We start from the raw sequence: 17,625 nt of genomic DNA on the forward strand, positions 1-17,625 counted from the left end.
ACTTTGCTGGTTTCTGCTCATGTGTCACTGTGTGCAGAAGCTACCCTGTACCCGTTGTGGATTGGGGCATTACAAGTTCCACGAAGGCGCTTAGGAGGACTATGTCATGATGGCGAGTTTATTGAAATGGTAATTAACCGTGTCATTTTGCATAATTCATAGTCAAGTCTGAGTACTAAGTACACATGATAGCGTCTGGGCAAAAAGTGCAGGATACTCCTCTCCGGACCGATATCAAAGTAAAAGCCAAGGATCATGAAACGGGTTCGGTATTCCGCGTATATTATTTGGAAGCCACATTGCGTCCCCTCAACGCAATCCAAGATGCACAAGAGTTGAGCCACCTCAACTTTATGGCAACCTCTGTCCTTGTCTTGTGGCCTGCCCGACGAGCGAATTTGTGGTATCATCCGCGTAGCGTTTATAAGCTATAATATATCGTTCATCAGCGCTCCATGTGTCCTTGACGCTCTGTCGGTCAACAATGGCATGGTACCACTTGAACCAGCGTTGCCAGATGGCATCTCCATCAGCTTGTGGAATAGCTAGTCCGCCGGACTTGTAGTGATCAAGCAACCATAGTCGTTTTGCCCAAGGGGCTAGGCTAATGTCGACTAAACTTAGGTGCTCGCCCAAAAACCATGGCCCATCAGGATCCATTTGCTCTGTCAGGGTGCGTATATGGCCGTGAAACTCTGCCCGAGCCTGCTCGATGCTATATGGCTTCTCCGGGGTATGCTGTAGAAAGCGGTAGAAGGCTGGGACGATTCTTGTGCCAATATGGTCGATCCACAGCCGGGCGCGGGCACGCTCGTAGGGATCAGACGGAAGCAAACGACGGCCGTGCTTGGCTTCATCCGAGTACGCGTCCTCCAGGAATTCACAGATGACCAGACTTTCATACAGTGGTTTGTGGCTCTCTCCCTCTGGCCCGGTGGGAACAGCCAGTGTTGGCACCAGGCCGCGAGGGTTCATGGCCAGAAAGTCGGCTTCTTTCTTATAGGGGTTGATTTCAATGTACTGATGTGGAATTTGCTTCTCACACAATGTGATCCAAGCCCGCTGAACGAAAGGGCAGAACCATCCGCCGTATAGCTTGAGTGCATGTTCAGAGGCATGGCGGGAGGCCAACTCGGCAGCCGCGCCCGACGGCTCTGGCGGAAGTGAAGTATCGACGTTGGCCATGTTCGGGGAATCAAACGGGTTGATGCTCAAAGAGGTGGCAGGTGAGAAATCGATGGATACCGAAGGGATGCATCCGTTTGCATGACGTGATGCTATCAAGCATCAAACCCCGCCTCCCCACACATAGTAGTTGTAGTTTCATGCAAAAGGAGGCGCGGACAAGCGCCATAGTCTCCCAAGGCTGGACATGAGTAGAAAACCAGTACCTTTGGACCACTCATGATGCTAGTCTCGGCGTGTACTTGAGGCTGTCATCATTCGACGCCTTGACAGGTGTTGTAACTTGTAAGGAGCCACCAGTTGACGTTATCCAACGTCACCCAGCCAACGCAAGCGAGATTGTTGTAGCCCCTTGAGTCCTTGACCGGCCATACAGACATCATTATTCATTAGACTTCATCATCAATAATCCCCTCTCAACACCAGGCAAACGTTCGTGAGCGTAGGAACGAATCTACTACGTACTTTTGAGTGAAATGTGAAAAGAAGGTGAAATTAGTCAAGGACTTTTCCTATCCCAAGCTTGCAAACACGTTTGATGCAAACATGTTTGATTCACAGCCTGTACATGTAGCCTGTAGCCAAGTTCACCGCCTGTACCGGTGTTATTGCATAAAGTCGAGAGCTTCACACACGCCTACCTGGCGAAGAAATTTACTACAACATTTCCTAGATGAAGCTGCCAATCTTCCTTCATCTCAACCAGTGTTCTGCCCAAGAAGCCTGTGCCACCGGTGCACGCACATCAAAATCCACAAGTCTTGCTTATACACAAAATGGACGAGACCGACGATTCCAGCTTGCTAAAGAAGCATATTGCCTTGATTCAAGCTGACACCAAGAGCTTAGAAGAAAGTGAGGTGAGTGGCACGCCCATCTTCACCGAGTCTGTGAGACAACATGGCAACAATGCGTCCACCTCGAATGGGGAGATATTTACTCAGTATGGATTACTGGGAGGGGACGTCGCAAAGCTCCACGCAAGCAAGGACATGGAGCTGGACATTGAAAACGACCCGAGAGTTTTCTACAACATCAAAGCCCCCTCGAGCGTCTTCATTTGCGGCAGCCAGGGCTCGGGGAAGAGTCATACCCTGAGCTGCTTGCTTGAGAACTGTCTCATACCCACGGATGCAAATACCCTGCCCAGACCTCTCACCGGCATATTGTTTCACTACGATCCCTTTTTTTCGGATAACCGAGGCCAACGCTGCGAAGCCGCCTCCATCTCTTCGCACGCGGGTGTGAAAGTCCGTGTCTTGTGCCCCCCAACAAACGTGGGACAAATCAAAGTAAGTGAGAAATACAACTTCACCAAAGAGAGAGACTGTAGAAGTTGTATTCTAATCACGCGTAGAAACTGTATAAATCGCTGCCAAATGTTGAAGTTGAGGAGCTGCGAATCAGCCAGCGAGACCTCAATACCAAACGAATGCTGGATCTTATGGCAGTCAGCTCCATTCAAGGAGGAACCATGCCACTGTATCTGCATATCGTGACTCGCATCCTGAGAGAACTCAGGGTCCAGCAACAGAAAAAAGGCGGCCACTTTAATTACAGAGCTTTCCGCAAGGCCATTGCGGCAGCAGAACTCAGCCCAGGGCAGTCTGGACCTCTGGAACAGAGACTCGACACTCTGGAAAGTTTCATGGCAGAGGAAGACGTTGCTGAAAGCAAAATCCCCGGGTTTACCTCCTACAAGCCCAAGGGCAAGCAGTCCATGTTTGACCCCAACGAGTTCACAAGCACAGCCACCACATGGGAACCAAAGGTAGGCCATGACGTTGCCGGTATGAAAAAGTACCATCTCACACTAACTGCGATATATGATACTAGGCCGGGCAGTTGACCATTGTCGACTTGTCCTGTCCCTGCGTCACCGCCGAGTCTGCGTGCTCGCTGTTCAACATCTGCCTGAACTTGTTCCTGGAGCAGCCCTCGGACGACATTGGACGAGTGATTGCCCTCGACGAAGCCCACAAGTACATGACGGAAAGCGCGGATAGCCAAACCCTCACCGACTCACTCCTGTCCGCCATTCGCCTCCAGAGGCATCTCGGCGCGCGTATCGTCATTGCGACGCAGGAGCCGACGATTTCCCCGAAGCTCCTGGACCTCTGCTCGGTGACGGTCGTGCACCGCTTCACGTCACCGAATTGGCTGGGCAGCCTGAAGAACCACCTGGCAGGGGCGACGGCAGGCTGGAAAACCGCCACAGAGGGAGAAGGAGAATCTGGGAAGAGCAGCGCAGAGAGCATGGCTGAGCTCCTGAGCCGCATCGTCTCTCTTCGTCAGGGGGAAGCTCTGTTGTTCTGCCCCAGTGGTATCGTTGGTGTCAAGACGCCTAAAAGGACTGATGACATTGATGGAATTGCGGATGGGTTTGCAAAATGGTGTCTCGAGCAGGATCGTTCGGGTGCGTATTCTGATTGCGGGAATGGCCTGGACTATCTGGGCCAAAGGATTATGAAGATTCGCGTCAGAGAGCGAATCACCGAAGACGGAGGAAAGAGTGTAATGGCCGGTTAGTACGGAGGCGATATAAAGGCATGCAAGGAAGAAGGTTGCGGCATCTTCAGACGGCCACCGAGCTGTTGTACGTGGAAGAAGGTGCTCCGAGGAAATCGTGCTGTAGGTTTTGGGTTCGCGACGTATCAAGGGAAAGAAATGAAATGTTGGCTCTGCTCGTAGGATAATAATTCACACTGTTCGCCTCATATTCTCTATTGCTAGACGACTTGCATGAAACCATTGATATGGCTTGAGCCTTGGTCAAGCCACCACCTTGCGACATGGCGTGAACATTTGTTACACGGCTCACAACAGACCTCGTGCCCAATCCCCGGAGTTTTCGTGTAATGAACTTGGTTGGTTAAATATGCAGCTTACAAGCGGTCTGGTCAGATGATATGGGGTGCCATTTTACCACCCAAGATTGAAGTGATGATCGGCAGCTAGCTTACAGGTTACGGCGCCCTTCAATGTTGGCCGATGCAATGTACATTTGACCTAAGTAGGATCAATCTTAGCGCAGGCCGGCGCCGGGTACGGACAAACTATATCCTGTCAATAAATAGAAAGTAAACACGCACAGGACAATACTGGCGCCCGGCAGCACTTGAGGTGTTGGGCAGCTCGTATTTGATGCCGGCAAGCCGCGACTGCGACGCACAAACTCCGCCCTCTTATTTCGTGCCACGCAAAAGCGTCACTTTTATCCACATCCAAGACTCTCATCACCTTCTTCAAACTGACGTATCCTCTGCAAAATACACAAGAAGGGCCAGTCGTCGCTCAGAAGAATAAAATACTCTTCACTCACGAGTCACCAGTCACCAGTCTGAGGTCTCTGTCTCCTCCGCCAGACACCAGCCAGCACTCACCCAGCCCCAAAGTCCACCACAATCTTCTCAGACGCCATCAGAATGAAAAAGGTGCTCCTTGCTCTCGCCTTCCTGGGACTGGCTTCGGCCTCCCCCAATGAAGCAGCGTGGCCTGAAACCACCCATGCCAGAGGCTTCCGCCTCGTCGTCAATGTCACCCATCCTTCCCGCGACTTCAACCCGCCAGTTCACAACACGTACATTACCGGCGTCCACTACGGCGAGCGGACGGATGCCGTCGTCCCCGGCCAGGACTTCAAGAACGCCCGCATCTTCTTCGTCAATGGGACCCAGGGAGAGGCCGACGCCGACGTGGCCACCACCATCTGGGCCGACTGGGACGTGTACGAAAGCTGGAGGCTTAGTCCGGAGCCGGGGTCAGAGACGCTCTCCGAGGTGCTCATGTCGGGGGCAGATGGCGACAAGGGAATCGGCATCAGACACTACAAGAGCCCGTTCGTCTTCCTCACCCCAGAGACATATGTTGCTTGTCGCCAGGTGCTCCCGATTGGGGGTGAACAGGTTGTCATCAAGCAGGCCAAGACTACTTTCCCGCCAGACGGCTCGCCCAACTACAATATTCCGAGGGACTGTGCTCCTGTTCGTCTTCTTCCCGAGTGCGCTGAGCTGCTTCCTCTTTCTCCCCGTGCTCGGTTTGACTATCGGTTTGCAGTCCAGTCTCAGTGCTATAAGAACGTGACTGGTATTGACTGGGCCAAGTACCAGTCATGATCTAGAAACGGGACCGGCATTGTTGTCCGCCAGATAAAAGAGATACATGGTTCAGATGCCCAGATGACAGTTTTGCCGGACCATCGTTCACTCGGTGGAGAGCTAGGTAGAGACGGGAGGAAAGGATGGCGGACTATGGCGCTAACGCGGTAATGACTGTTCAGTTTCACGTAATGAGCATGAAGAAACTTGGGGGAGATTGCCCGAATGCAAGGGTTGTCATTTGGCGGTGGTTGGAAACCGTAGACTTGTTTTCTCAAGTATGAGTTATTAGGGTATCCATCTACACGTTATCAATACACCAATAGGCAAGCACTTTTTTACACTGACAATTTGTTGAGTATCCTGATTTTTCCTTCCTCAGGTACTACTCCGTTTTACTATGTAGGGTCAGAACATGAGCAAAATACGCAAAGAATCGGCTGCGAGGAACTTTACTGCAGTTTAACTAGAAAATAGCTCAAGTATGCAAAACGGAACCCTCAGACTACATATAGGTCCCAGGGCAACGGAGAATTTCTCCCCGTCTTTTCCTACACTGATGCCAAAAATGCTCCATTTACCAGAAACGGCTGAGGCAACGAGGGATAAAGGAACGAATAACATAATTCACTAACAAGAACAATGAGATGCGTTTAATATCCAAAACTTTATTCATCGAAATATGTAAACTAGTACATCTTCATATTCCTTCTCCAACACCGGCGTCAATTCGGGTGGTTGTGAATTTGCATCCGTAAATCAGTGGTCTCGTGTGTTGAAACTGAGACAATGCTGGCCCGTGGGAATCTTTGGATTGACAAAGACCCTGATGCCAAGATGTTGACAGAGGGTAAGGGGCAGTGGTGACAGCCGGGCGGGCGAGGAGATCCAGTCGAGTTTATCCAAGTCTTGAAGATGTATAGTGGTTGTCGAATTTGAAGTTTTTTGGCCGCGTTGGTCAAAGGTATGCGGTAGCTACCGCGATACATCTGTACGTGGGTAGCTTGAACCCTCATCTAATTGACCGCTTTCCGAGGAGTATTTCGAGGGGGAACCAGAGGATGGGAGTCGGCCTCATTCATTACAAAAAAGAGACAAGGCCGGAGGCTGCAGCTCCAAAGCTACAGCTTGCTTGCCTGCGTTGCTTCTCGATGGCGCAAAGCACAGGCAAACCTCCGCTTTACACGGGTGGTTTACAATTAAACAGGCAAAGCGCGCATATCCCGGACGGCGCCTCGATCATGTTCGCGCAGCCATGAAAGCATTCACATGGAAAGCATGGTTTGAGCCGATGATGACGAGGGTTGGTGTCGACCGAATCCGAGTGGTCATCAACCGGAGCTGATTCAACAGGTCCAGAAGGCATTTTTAAGGCTGGATATAGTACTGTAGTAGATATTTCTATATCGCCGTATTGTTGTTGTTGCTGCTGTTGTTGTTGGATGGTTTTGTGCGAAGCGTCGTGGATATTCTGTGTTGTTGTCTGAGAAGCTCGGTGCTTGGTTTTGTTTGAGGACTGATAAGGAGGGCAGGAAGGAGGGCAGAGGTCTTGGAAAGATGGGAGAATCTATACATTTTTCTAGATTGAAACTTTGTTCAGAGATTTTTCAATGCACACAATATATGTCACTGAGCACGATGCGAACACCGTGTGCCAATGTAGCATGGCGTTGCATCACAGCACGGGCAGGCACTCACAGGACGAGCAGCTGAGTTTTGTTCATTCGAGGCTCACAGTAGAATTACTAAAAATATTCGAACTGAACCAGCCGCATCATGCGTGGCTAATGCGCTCATACCATTGTCGTAGTGATTCATCAATAATGCATTTAACCCTTTCAGAACTCAGTTTCTCTGTGCGGTCAAATGTGTATAGTCCGTTCGCTTCTTGTTCGATATCAGTCCTAGTCACAGTCAGCCTTTGATCGTCGCTCTCACACACAAACAAGTAACGGGCAACCTACAACTGCGTATAGACAAAGGCACAACAATGCCCGCCGTCGGCAACACCCCGTACTAATTTCTCAAACCTAGTCAAAAGATCTGCCGAATTGCTGGCAGTTGTGTATCCCCAGTCGCGGACATTCTCCCCGCTATCCTTGGCTGGCGCGATATTGACGCCGCCAAACTCAGTGCACATGATGGGCGTTCCAGGGACGTGCTGTGCACCTTGGTCTCGACCTTCGATAGCAGGTACAAATAGATGACGGTCCGCCTTCTTGTCCAGTATGGCATCCAAGCTGGCACATGTCTTGGCTAGCTCAGGCCCATCGCTATAGTCGTGAAAGGTTGTAAGATCTGTGTGGACGTGCTCCCACCCGCAGTTATCGTTGATGCTGCGCGTTGAATCCAGAGATCTGCGTGCGGCACTGAGGTTAGTCATCGGAAAATGATACACAGACTCGTCATGCTGTGCTTTACCTTGTCAAGAAATACAGCGCTCGGATATGATTGCGCTGCTCAACACTATCCTGAAGCGACGTGTACGCCCAGCTCTCATTCACCGGCGTCCAAGTCACAACCGAGGGATGATTGATGGCCAACTTGACCGACTCTACCCACTCCTGGTTGAAGCGGTCGATGTATTCACGGCTGAATTGGTAGGCGTTTGCCATCTCTGCCCAGACGAGGTAACCGAGTTTGTCGGCAAAGTGGTAGAACAGCGGACCTTCGACCTTTTGATGCTTTCTGCAGCCATTGAAGCCCATTTTCTTGGCCAACTCGATATCGTGCTTGATTTCGTCCGAAGAGCCCGTCATGAAGGTCTCGGGCCAGTAGCCCTGGTCTAGACAAAGAGCCTGGAAGTAAGGCTTACCATTGAGTCGCCAGTAGCCATCACCAGCTTGCCATTCTATGGATCGCATTCCCGTTGATGTCTTGACCGTTTCCAAGACATTTCCGGTTGATGTATCGATAAGATTAATGGTAATGCCATAGAGCAGCGGGTGCTCTGGAGACCACAGGGCGACTCCGTCTTTCCAGCACCATGGATTTTGCAATGAATCTGTGTCAATGGTGCCGGGCAAGAGGCTGGACTTTTGATTCTCAGACATGCGCATCTTGAGTTCGACATCAACAGAATCTTTGTCATTCGGCAGGGCTATAAGCCCCGACTTGGAGACCAAGACGCCCCCGAACCAACTTTCCATCTCGATGCTGTAGTTCCGGCCGACTCTTCGACCAAGCACGGCAACGTGGCAGTGCAGCGTCCCTGAATCAATGTCATTAGACCGAAGAACAGTTCCATGGGAGCTGTCAGCAATCCTCGCCCCAGGAGCAACCTCCAGCCAGACCGACTGCCAGATACCGCCCGAGGGAGTGTAAAAGATGCTCTCTGGCTTCGCCCCCCAGTACTGCTTCCCACGCGGCTGGGTCAAATCATACGCAGAGTCATAAACCCGGATCGTAATCCGATGCGGACCGGCTCCGGCTTGATCGACAGCGTCGGTAACGTCAATGTCAAACGGGACATGGCCGCCGCGATGCCCTCCAACTTCACGGCCATTCACCCACACGCGGGCTTCGTAATCGACAGCCCCGAATCGTAACAAGAGCTTGTCTCCGCGGTCTTTTTCTTGGCTTGATCGCAGGTCAGCGACGGAGCGCTCGTACCACAATACTTGATGGACGCCGCGGTCATTGATCCCCGAAGCAGGGCACTGGAAGACATAAGGGACATGGATCTGTCGCTTTCGGTTGATAATGGCCGATTCTCTGGACAAGGCGTTGCCCGGTAGGAGTTCTTGGGTGCCCGCAGCGATGCGTTGCGTGATGCTGTCACCTTCACCGCCGAGGCCATCATTGCTGCCGCCGCCGACAGCTTCCACAGCAATCTCGCTGGGAAGGCCTGCATCTTGCCAGCGGTTCTGTAGTCCCACATCGCCGTCGTCAAAAATAAAGTCCCAAGCGCCGTTGAGCGATTCCCAGTGCAGACCAGCTCGCACAAAGTCTGGGCGGGGGTAAGACGTGTCTGCCATTTTCGCACGGTGGAGGTCTGGTGGAATGAGCGCACGTGCTACGGAGTACTCCGTACAGAATCGATAAATCAATTTTGGTCTTCTTTGGGATTGTGCAGCTGGAATTTTCTACAGATTTTTTTCTATAGATTTACGACTACACGATTCATGTTTCGAAATGAAGGGAGCTGGGTGTGCGTCATTTTTGGGTTCGAAACAGGTCGTGGAGACGAGTTATTATTATTCCTCGCCATACGTCGATCACAACCATATAAAGTGACCGATGGACAACGTGGGGTGGTAGACGACGTTTCCTGGCAAAAGATCACTGCAAGGTCTGTCTATACTATCAGCGTATATCAAGGCCAGTTTACATGGAGCTCTAGCTCTACGTACTAGATCCATCAGCTTAAAGTCCTACCCTATGCTCGAAGGCTCTCAAAACCGTCGAGGCAAATTGGCATGCTTCTTTCGCTACGCAACATGCGGACCACAATGCACACCTGCGCAGAGGTGAATAAGTTCTTGAAGGGGGCGGCTTCTGCTTCGTCCGTAGATATAGTGCAAGGTTTTCCGAAGAGATATTTGACTCGAGGCCACAGTCTTTTAGAAAAAGTCCGCAATATCTGACCCAGGGCCGAAATCTCTTGTAATATCTGTCGCCTCACCGCAGCTCAGCAAAAATGAAAAATTGACTCACCTCTTGTCACACAAGGTTTGCCAAGGGCCCCCCGTGCAGAGACTATGATGCATAAGGTTGCAGCAACACTGGACTCGACGTCATCAGAGCCACCCAACCTCTTTGCCACGCGATGGAACCTTGGACACTGATAACGATAACCTCAAGGGCCCGCCGCCACTGCCACTGCCGCTGCTACTGTTACCGCTAGTATTCCGTAAATACTGGTTTGCATTGTCATGGCCCGGATGCCGAGACTTTGGTGTGGGGATGGATGGTTTACATGGTTCCTTGGCGCCGGGATTAAGAACGGGCAGTGTGCAAACCACGATTAGCGAAGACTGCCCGTCCAAATTGGCGGGGTCCACGGAGGCAAGGGTTTGCTCCGGATGCCGACTGCCATGGTGACGGTTGTTTGAACAGCTGATGGCATGATTGATATCATTCGGGGTATGATATTCTGGTCGCCCGGAACCGACAGCAGTAGACGAACTACTCGTTTCACCTGGCATCATAAGTATGTTCAATAGATTTTGCTTTTATGCACCTAACATGCAGGTGAGCTGCTGGCCTGCAGTCCGACACCGTTGAACAAAGAATCAGCTCTTCTGGGCCTCCAAAGACTGCTTGTGGAACAGGGATACAGGCGTTTCAATCCTGCGAGGGATGTATGTACCACCCGTCGAAGCCATGATCCGAGGTCCAGATCTGACCCTCGGTGCGTTATTCACAAGTCAATAACAACTCACCAGTGCGTCTGCGTATGTACCACGCCTCGTGATACAGAGGCCCATCGTACGAGCACATGCAGCCAACCCGAGCTGTCAACCGTCAACCGTAAAAAAACGTAAGGAAAATAAGCACGCAGCTGACAGTCGGTTGCGTTGCATGGACAAATCGTGCTCCGATTATGACTCTTGTTCATGTTCTGTTGCAGCTGACCCTTGCATTGAGCGGCATTATAGTCGCTACTCAGCCGCCTATACGGAGCGACTAACGTGCGAAGTGGAATACGAGATTCTAGTGCTGGGTCGCTGCAGATCTCATTGGACCCCCAAAGTTTAACTGGCCGATTCACAAACTGCAACGAGAGTATTATCTGGGCTTGCCCGATGCCCTCTGCTTGGCTCACGAGTCACGACCGTGCGCTGCTCCATTCTCCCCGCCTCGTTCTTGAGAGATGCTATTCCTGGGCCCCCACGGTGTGGTCCCTTTGTCAGAACCGTTTTCGGCCGTCTAACTCTGCTCGACCCAGCTGGTTGGTGGTTCATGCGCTGGCAGAAGATTAACTGTCGCTCGTCTTGTCTTTGTTTTTGTCGAGGTGAGATTGCAATGTCTCAGTTGTCGACGCGGTGAAGCGCTCGTGCTCACAGCAAAGGGCAAAAACCTACGGAGTAATCAGATTGTCAATTGATCATTATTACGCTGCGGTACCAAGTATTGACACAAAAAAACGGTGACTTGCAATGACACAGCCCTTTGCGTTGCTGCAGGGAGCATGGGTGACATGAGCCGGCATTTGGGCTTGTCAGGTTGCAGGGGCCCTTCGATGTTTCCGTGGCGGCCGGTTGGTCAAGACTCGATAGGCCCCGTTTGTATAATGTCGACCGGTATTGTTCAGGGAAACAATGTACGGAAACTCAATGTTTGCTGCGGAGTGGAATGGCCCTCAGCTCCTGTCAGCCGTCGTCGTCGTCGTCGTCGTCGTCGCCGCCGTCTTCGCCGCCCTCCGCCTCCCCATCGTCAGCCGTTGAGAGGCAAAAGGACTTGACGCTAACCTATTATCTGCTTAGTGCCAGCTGGCTGCCTGCTGCTTCCAGTTGCTTCGGCAAATACGAAGTCGGTGCTACGTCATTTGCTTGGCCGACGTCTGGAAGCTTTCACCTGCTTCACTCTGTCCATGTTGTTCCCGCCATCACCATCACCAACCTCAATGGTCAATACCCCATCAGTTGGTTGGTTGCCACACGCACACAGACCAGCCCACCAGTCTTACCTGACCGATTGGGTGTTGCTCTGCATCATTGGAAGGAACAAAGCTGTCTTTGGCCCTCGGCCAACGGGCCAGACAGCAGTCTCAACGCGGCTCGGCTTCTTTTGATGACCCGGCCAGCAACTTGTTGCTCCGGCTATAAGTATGTGGCAAGATCCCGTTCCCAAATGTAAGATCAGAGACATCATCTCACAAGATACAATAGCAAACAATCTCATCTGTTCAAACTTTCTTCCGAAGAAGTCTTTTGCTACCCTTTTCTTCTCTCTCCCCAAACCAAGCAATAACACCCTCAAAATGTTCAACATTCTCACATCTCTGCTCTTGGCCGGCACGGCCCTGGCAGCCCCGTCAACCCTAGACCTTCGCGCGGAAGAAACATGCACCGATAAGTCGATCAAGACCACACAATGGACTGTCGGCGACTTTGACTTCCATGCTTCTTACATCTTTACCACCCCTGCCCATCAGAACTCCTGGGGCTACGTCAACTTCACTCTGGAGAACCCCAACGTTGCATTCAAGCCCCAGTGCTCGGCCGCCTCCAACCAGCTGAATGATTTCTTCTATGGCAACCTCATCTATAATTGCGTCCAGCCCGAATCCGGAGACCCTGCTACCTTCACCTTCTCGTGGCCCGAGAAGGAGCTCAAGGTCAACCAGACATGGGCGTGTCCTGAAGAGGGCAGCCGCTTCTGGGCTCAGGGCGGTTCCAAGCTCGACTTGACCTGCACTGATGAAACCTGGCAGAACGATAACTGGACGATTGGCCAGATCTATTCTTCTCGCACCATCAGCTGCAACCACATTAATGCCCCGGTTCCTATCGAGGCCATGCAGGCTGTTGCATAAGCAACTCTGAAACCCTCTCTTGGCTCGCTGGCATAATGAAACGGAAAAAGGCGAAACCTCTCTTGGAAATTGTGGCGTTGGACTGCCAATTTATGGACTACTGCATTTTATTCTATACCGTTTGCATACGACGGCGCATACGTAATGTATCTTTTGGAAGATTTGTTTTGGATTGGGCAGTCGAGAAGCAGCAAGACGGCTGTCGTGGAGTTTGTAACAGGATTGATATGATGGATATTGGGGAGAAAAGCAAAGGCAGAATCACGCCATTGTATGACACTCCTTACCGCTGGATGCTCCCTCCTTTGAAACAATATGATACCGATGATAGACCAGGAAGGCTGGAGTAGTTGAGCCAAATTTTAGTAATGCTTACGGCTGATGGCCATGCAATACACAATCCATGTTAAATGAGGCGCCCGCTCGCGAGTCGTGAAGCCTGCCAGGAAATACGATTGCGTGACGGATCCATTTGAGCTATTTCGCAGTCATGGAATTATGGATGACCGGCTGAAGTGAGGTAGGGCCGAGAGGTCGCACTTATACATCATGCCATTGGTGAAAAGACGCCACGAGTCCACGAATCCACGGGAACCACGGATGATGCCGGCTCAGGAACGTTCCAGGGGCGGCTCAGGGGTGATTTCGAAGCAGCGAGGACCGAGAACAGGCCGCAGTTGATGGGAGAGATGGCAGTTGATGGTAGTTTGGTTGACGAGGGCCTTTATACACACCACAAGTGGCCAGTGTTGGCACGGCCGAGCTTGCGAGGTATCATCGAAATTGTGCCTCAACCCAGACACCACGTGCCACCGCCGTGTACTCCGTAGGTTACCAGAGAATCGAAACTTCAAGTGAACCTGCGCAACATCGATCGCAGCCATTTCTCCACCATTCCCGTCACCACAGAAGCCCCGAATATTCCATCACGACGCCACCACCACCACTCCCATGCGCACCCGCAGCTTAAAAAAGCCAGGGCCGAGCTCCATGCTTAAATCAGAGGTTGAAATTCAGCCCCGGCCCCATTCTATTTTAGTCCCCGACCCGCCTGATTGGCCCATGTTTCCCAAACCAGGCGGCTTTGTCGATCGCGTCATCGAAGCTAGTGCCGAAAAAAGAAAGACACTCCAGTCTTTTACCATGCACAAATTTCCTCACATTGGGTGAAGTCTACTGCGGACAAGAGAAGAAATTTTTACAGATTGTGGCTATACTGGGTAATTATCCGATTGAGCAGACAAATTCCCCGAGCACCGTAGCAAAGGTATCGGCTGAATAAAAAATGTAGTCGCAGCCTGGCGTGACGACACATGCAACAACGTGAGGCATCAAGCAAGGAGCCCTTATGCATTCCATGCCTAGAAAAAACGTCAACCAAGGGGTGCGATGGCACCATTCTCGCGAGACCCGCCTAGGTGAGCAAAAGAGGGTCAGGAGAAGCTCTAGACACAGCAATCGCTGCTTCTGATGGGCTTCTAGCGTCGCGACACCCGCTTCGGGTATCCACACTTCTTGTTAGGACGACGATGAGGTGCTTGGGGACCTTTGGGACCTGACTCTTGGCTTCGTGCTGCGGCGGGCAAAGATTTTTCTTTAAATATGTCGACGGCGTAGCAGTCCGTCCGAGCCTTTTTTCGTTCCCCATATTTGTTATGTTGTATTGGCTCGTCCCTATCTGTTGGTGTCTTATCTTGGTTCCTTCTTATTTGGGTTCTCGTGCGTTGATATAAAGCTTGGCATGTGTGACGGCCTCATCATCTGAACCGACGAGAAAGCCAACCTTGCGCACAAAGATGGACCGCCTTGTTGGAGGTGCCCACGCTGAGGGCAAGGACACCGTCAAGGTGCATCCTAGCGATGCCAGCTCGGGGCCCGACACAGAGAATGGTATGCTTGTTATCCCTCGGCCCTAGAGTTCGTTGCTGGCCAGCCTCACACTACCAAGGGCCTTTACACAAGACTGACAGTCATGAAACCAAAAATAGGCCAACTCGAAATCGCCCGCGAAAACAAACGCCAGATAGGCATTCCCTCGGCCTCCATGCTCATCTTCAACCGCATCATCGGTACCGGCATCTTCGCCACGCCGGCAACCATTCTCGCCCAGTGTGGCTCCCCGGGCCTGTCGCTCATGATCTGGCTTGTGGGCATGCTCATCGCCGCCGCCGGAACAGCAGTCTACATGGAGTTTGGCACGGGACTGCCCCGCAACGGCGGTGAGAAGAATTACCTTGAATTCGTGTACCGCAAGCCCAAGTTCCTCACCACGTCTCTGTACACTGGCTATGTGATCCTCCTCGGGTGGGCGGCGGGCAACTCCGTCATCTTTGGCGAGTACATCCTGCACGCCGCGCAGGTCGATGTGACGCGGTGGAACCAGCGAGGCATCGCGCTGGCATGTCTGACGGCCGCCTTCTTGATCCACGGCACGGCGTTGAAATGGGGAATCCGACTGCAGAATTTCTTGGGTATTTTGAAGATCCTCGTCATCGTCATCATCGTCATATCCCCGCTGGTCAATCTCAAAAAGGTGAGGGAGAACAACACTTTCTCCAAGCCGTTCGAGGGCACGACCGGCAGTGCGTACGGCGTCGTCACGGCGCTGTACAACGTCATTTGGAGCTTTGTCGGCTACAGCAACGCCAACTACGCCCTCAGCGAGACCAAGAACCCGGCCAGGACGCTCAAGTTCGCCGCCCCGCTGGCCCTCGGCACCATTTCCGTCCTGTACATGCTCGCAAACGTGGCCTACTTTGCGGCCGTGTCGAAAGAGGAGATGCTGGAATCGAAGCGCCTGGTGGCGGCCTCGCTCTTCCGCAACATGTTTGGAGAGTCTGCCGAGCGGGCCCTGTCTGTCTTTGTTGCACTGTCTGCGTTTGGCAACGTCCTGAGCGTCATCTTCTCCCAGGGTCGGCTGGTCCAGGAACTCGGGCGCGAGGGTGTCCTTCCCTTCTCGCGCTTCTGGGCGAGCAACCGCCCCTTCAACGCCCCTCTCGCCGGCCTCTTTGAGCACTGGCTCGTCACGGCGATTACGATTCTGGCCCCCCCATCTGGCGACGCGTACAACTTTGTGCTCAACCTCATTTCGTACCCGCTGGCCATCATCAACACGTTTGTCGCGGGCGGGCTGATTCACCTGTACCGCAACCGGGCGGCGAGAAACTGGAATCCTCCCCTCAAGGCAACCCTCCCCGTGGTCATCTTTTTCCTCCTCAGCAACATATACTTGGTCGTGGCTCCGTTTGTGCCCCCCGAGGATGGGCAGAGTGTGTACGAGAGCCTGCCGTACTGGATCCACTGCGTTGTCGGATTTGGTGTGATTCTGGCTGGAGGCTTGTACTGGTTAATCTGGGCTGTCATCCTCCCCAAGATCGGCAGGTACGAGCTTGTGCGGGAGACGGTCGTTGATGACATTGATGGATGGGAAAAGAGTTATTTCTTTACCCGGCCGTTGGGAGAGCGGACCAAGGATACCCAGGATCCTAATGGTTCTCAATGATATTTCGATGTATTCCTTTTCAACATGAGCCTAGTAATTCAACATAGCGATGTAATTGATATTTACTTTTTTGATACCACACATTTGGCTTCGCATTTGTTGACTTGCGCGAGTGTGACAATGTATATATGCTTATACTTGGTACACTCATATGCATATACACTAAAAGGTACATATATACCTATACACAGACATATGTACCTACTTAAGTACCTAGCCAAGTAGCAGGGACTACTAGGTCGGTGTGAACAATGCACCCTGTAGCCACGTGCTGAGAGCCTGAGGCGGCATGTCATGAGTCCATGTCGTGACCATCTTTTCACACCGCGGCGCAAATGCACTACAAACCGAGATCCAAGCCACCACTTGGTCGGCCAAGCAAATGCTCAGCGCCTGAATCTGCATGCGACGAGACGATGAGAGCAATGCAAACGACAACGCTCGTATCAATGGACCCGCACCTGATCTGCGCCCATAAATGCCAAGGCGGTTGACGGAAGCCATGCATTTGTGCCGTTGTTCCGAACGCCTGCCAAGATGGGCCATGGTGCGAATGAACGAATGTATAGACCTTCCATGACTTCAAATTCTGTGTGGACTGGTCGGCAGAGCGCCACCACATGCTCTTATGCGTCGTGTTTTCGGCTGTTCCTGCCCGACAGTTTCCACAACGGGTAATGCACCCTGCCAAGATGATTCGACAACAAGGGGAGACTTCCATTGCCTGATCTTTCCAGCTACGTCATATCTCGACGTTGTCCCAGAAGAGGCCCTGGGGGTATTCTTCACCTACCCGTTCAGGCAGGCGTTGAGCCAGGTCTGTCCGTACGGGGTCACAGCGATTGATGACATGTCGGCAATTGGGGAAATGACACAAACCAACTCGAACATGAGGCCGGACCCGACGCAACGCCATACGGCGAACAGCCCGGAAAGTCCAAGACAAGATGGATTGTTCAGGATGCTTGTTTTCTTAGCCGAGACAAGACACGGCATCCCCATACCAGTGCGTGAAGCTGCATCTTCAGTTACGCCACATTCCGCCATTATCCGGAACCCGCACGGGGCCGCATGAAGCTTGGAGAGAACTTAGAAGATCGGCAGTTGAGCTTGGTGTGTGTTCGACACCATCACTCACTCGAGCTTCACCTGTCCTGGGTTCTTCCGGACTGACCTCGCCGTATGCAATGCTGAGAGCGCTATGACGCCGACGAAGCTATGTCGGGCAGTGATCTAGGTTCAAGTGCCAACCCAAAATAGCTACCGGTGAGACCTCATCATTATTAAGAAAAGGCTATGATTGCGAGCGCCCACCATGGCACCGGCCCTGCACACCCACCTTCCTGTCCTGACCTAGGCGC

At 52.1% G+C, this 17,625-nt stretch overlaps 6 protein-coding genes across 6 annotated transcripts; 4 read left to right on the top strand and 2 right to left on the bottom strand.

Annotated features, from left to right (window-relative positions):
- Positions 1-351: 351 nt before the first annotated feature.
- Positions 352-1,185, bottom strand: GSTO1_1 (Glutathione S-transferase omega-1; the record flags this gene model as incomplete). The annotated part of the gene is made up of 1 exon (XM_014690190.1): positions 352-1,185. The coding sequence occupies one exon, from the start codon at positions 1,183-1,185 to the stop codon at positions 352-354; it is 834 nt and encodes a 277-aa protein (XP_014545676.1).
- A 776-nt stretch (positions 1,186-1,961) lies between these two features.
- Positions 1,962-3,714, top strand: G6M90_00g073900 (uncharacterized protein; the record flags this gene model as incomplete). Its single annotated transcript, XM_014690189.1, has 3 exons — positions 1,962-2,477; positions 2,543-2,956; positions 3,022-3,714. 3 exons carry the CDS (start codon positions 1,962-1,964, stop codon positions 3,712-3,714), a joined length of 1,623 nt encoding a protein of 540 aa, XP_014545675.1.
- Positions 3,715-4,610: 896 nt separating this feature from the next.
- Positions 4,611-5,300, top strand: G6M90_00g073910 (uncharacterized protein; the record flags this gene model as incomplete). The annotated part of the gene is made up of 1 exon (XM_014690188.1): positions 4,611-5,300. One exon carries the CDS (start codon positions 4,611-4,613, stop codon positions 5,298-5,300), a length of 690 nt encoding a protein of 229 aa, XP_014545674.1.
- Positions 5,301-7,056: 1,756 nt separating this feature from the next.
- lacZ (Beta-galactosidase) lies at positions 7,057-9,259 on the bottom strand (the record flags this gene model as incomplete). The annotated part of the gene is made up of 3 exons (XM_014690187.1): positions 7,057-7,186; positions 7,247-7,639; positions 7,704-9,259. 3 exons carry the CDS (start codon positions 9,257-9,259, stop codon positions 7,057-7,059), a joined length of 2,079 nt encoding a protein of 692 aa, XP_014545673.1.
- Positions 9,260-12,207: 2,948 nt separating this feature from the next.
- On the top strand, positions 12,208-12,762 carry G6M90_00g073930 (uncharacterized protein; the record flags this gene model as incomplete). The annotated part of the gene is made up of 1 exon (XM_014690186.1): positions 12,208-12,762. The coding sequence occupies one exon, from the start codon at positions 12,208-12,210 to the stop codon at positions 12,760-12,762; it is 555 nt and encodes a 184-aa protein (XP_014545672.1).
- Positions 12,763-14,558: 1,796 nt separating this feature from the next.
- On the top strand, positions 14,559-16,264 carry MUP1_1 (High-affinity methionine permease; the record flags this gene model as incomplete). The annotated part of the gene is made up of 2 exons (XM_014690185.1): positions 14,559-14,652; positions 14,751-16,264. The coding sequence occupies 2 exons, from the start codon at positions 14,559-14,561 to the stop codon at positions 16,262-16,264; spliced, it is 1,608 nt and encodes a 535-aa protein (XP_014545671.1).
- Between the last annotated feature and the right edge of the window lie 1,361 nt (positions 16,265-17,625).

The sequence above is a fragment of the Metarhizium brunneum genome, chromosome 4 (assembly GCF_013426205.1).
Source record: "Metarhizium brunneum chromosome 4, complete sequence".
Taxonomy (NCBI): Eukaryota; Fungi; Ascomycota; class Sordariomycetes; order Hypocreales; family Clavicipitaceae; genus Metarhizium; species Metarhizium brunneum.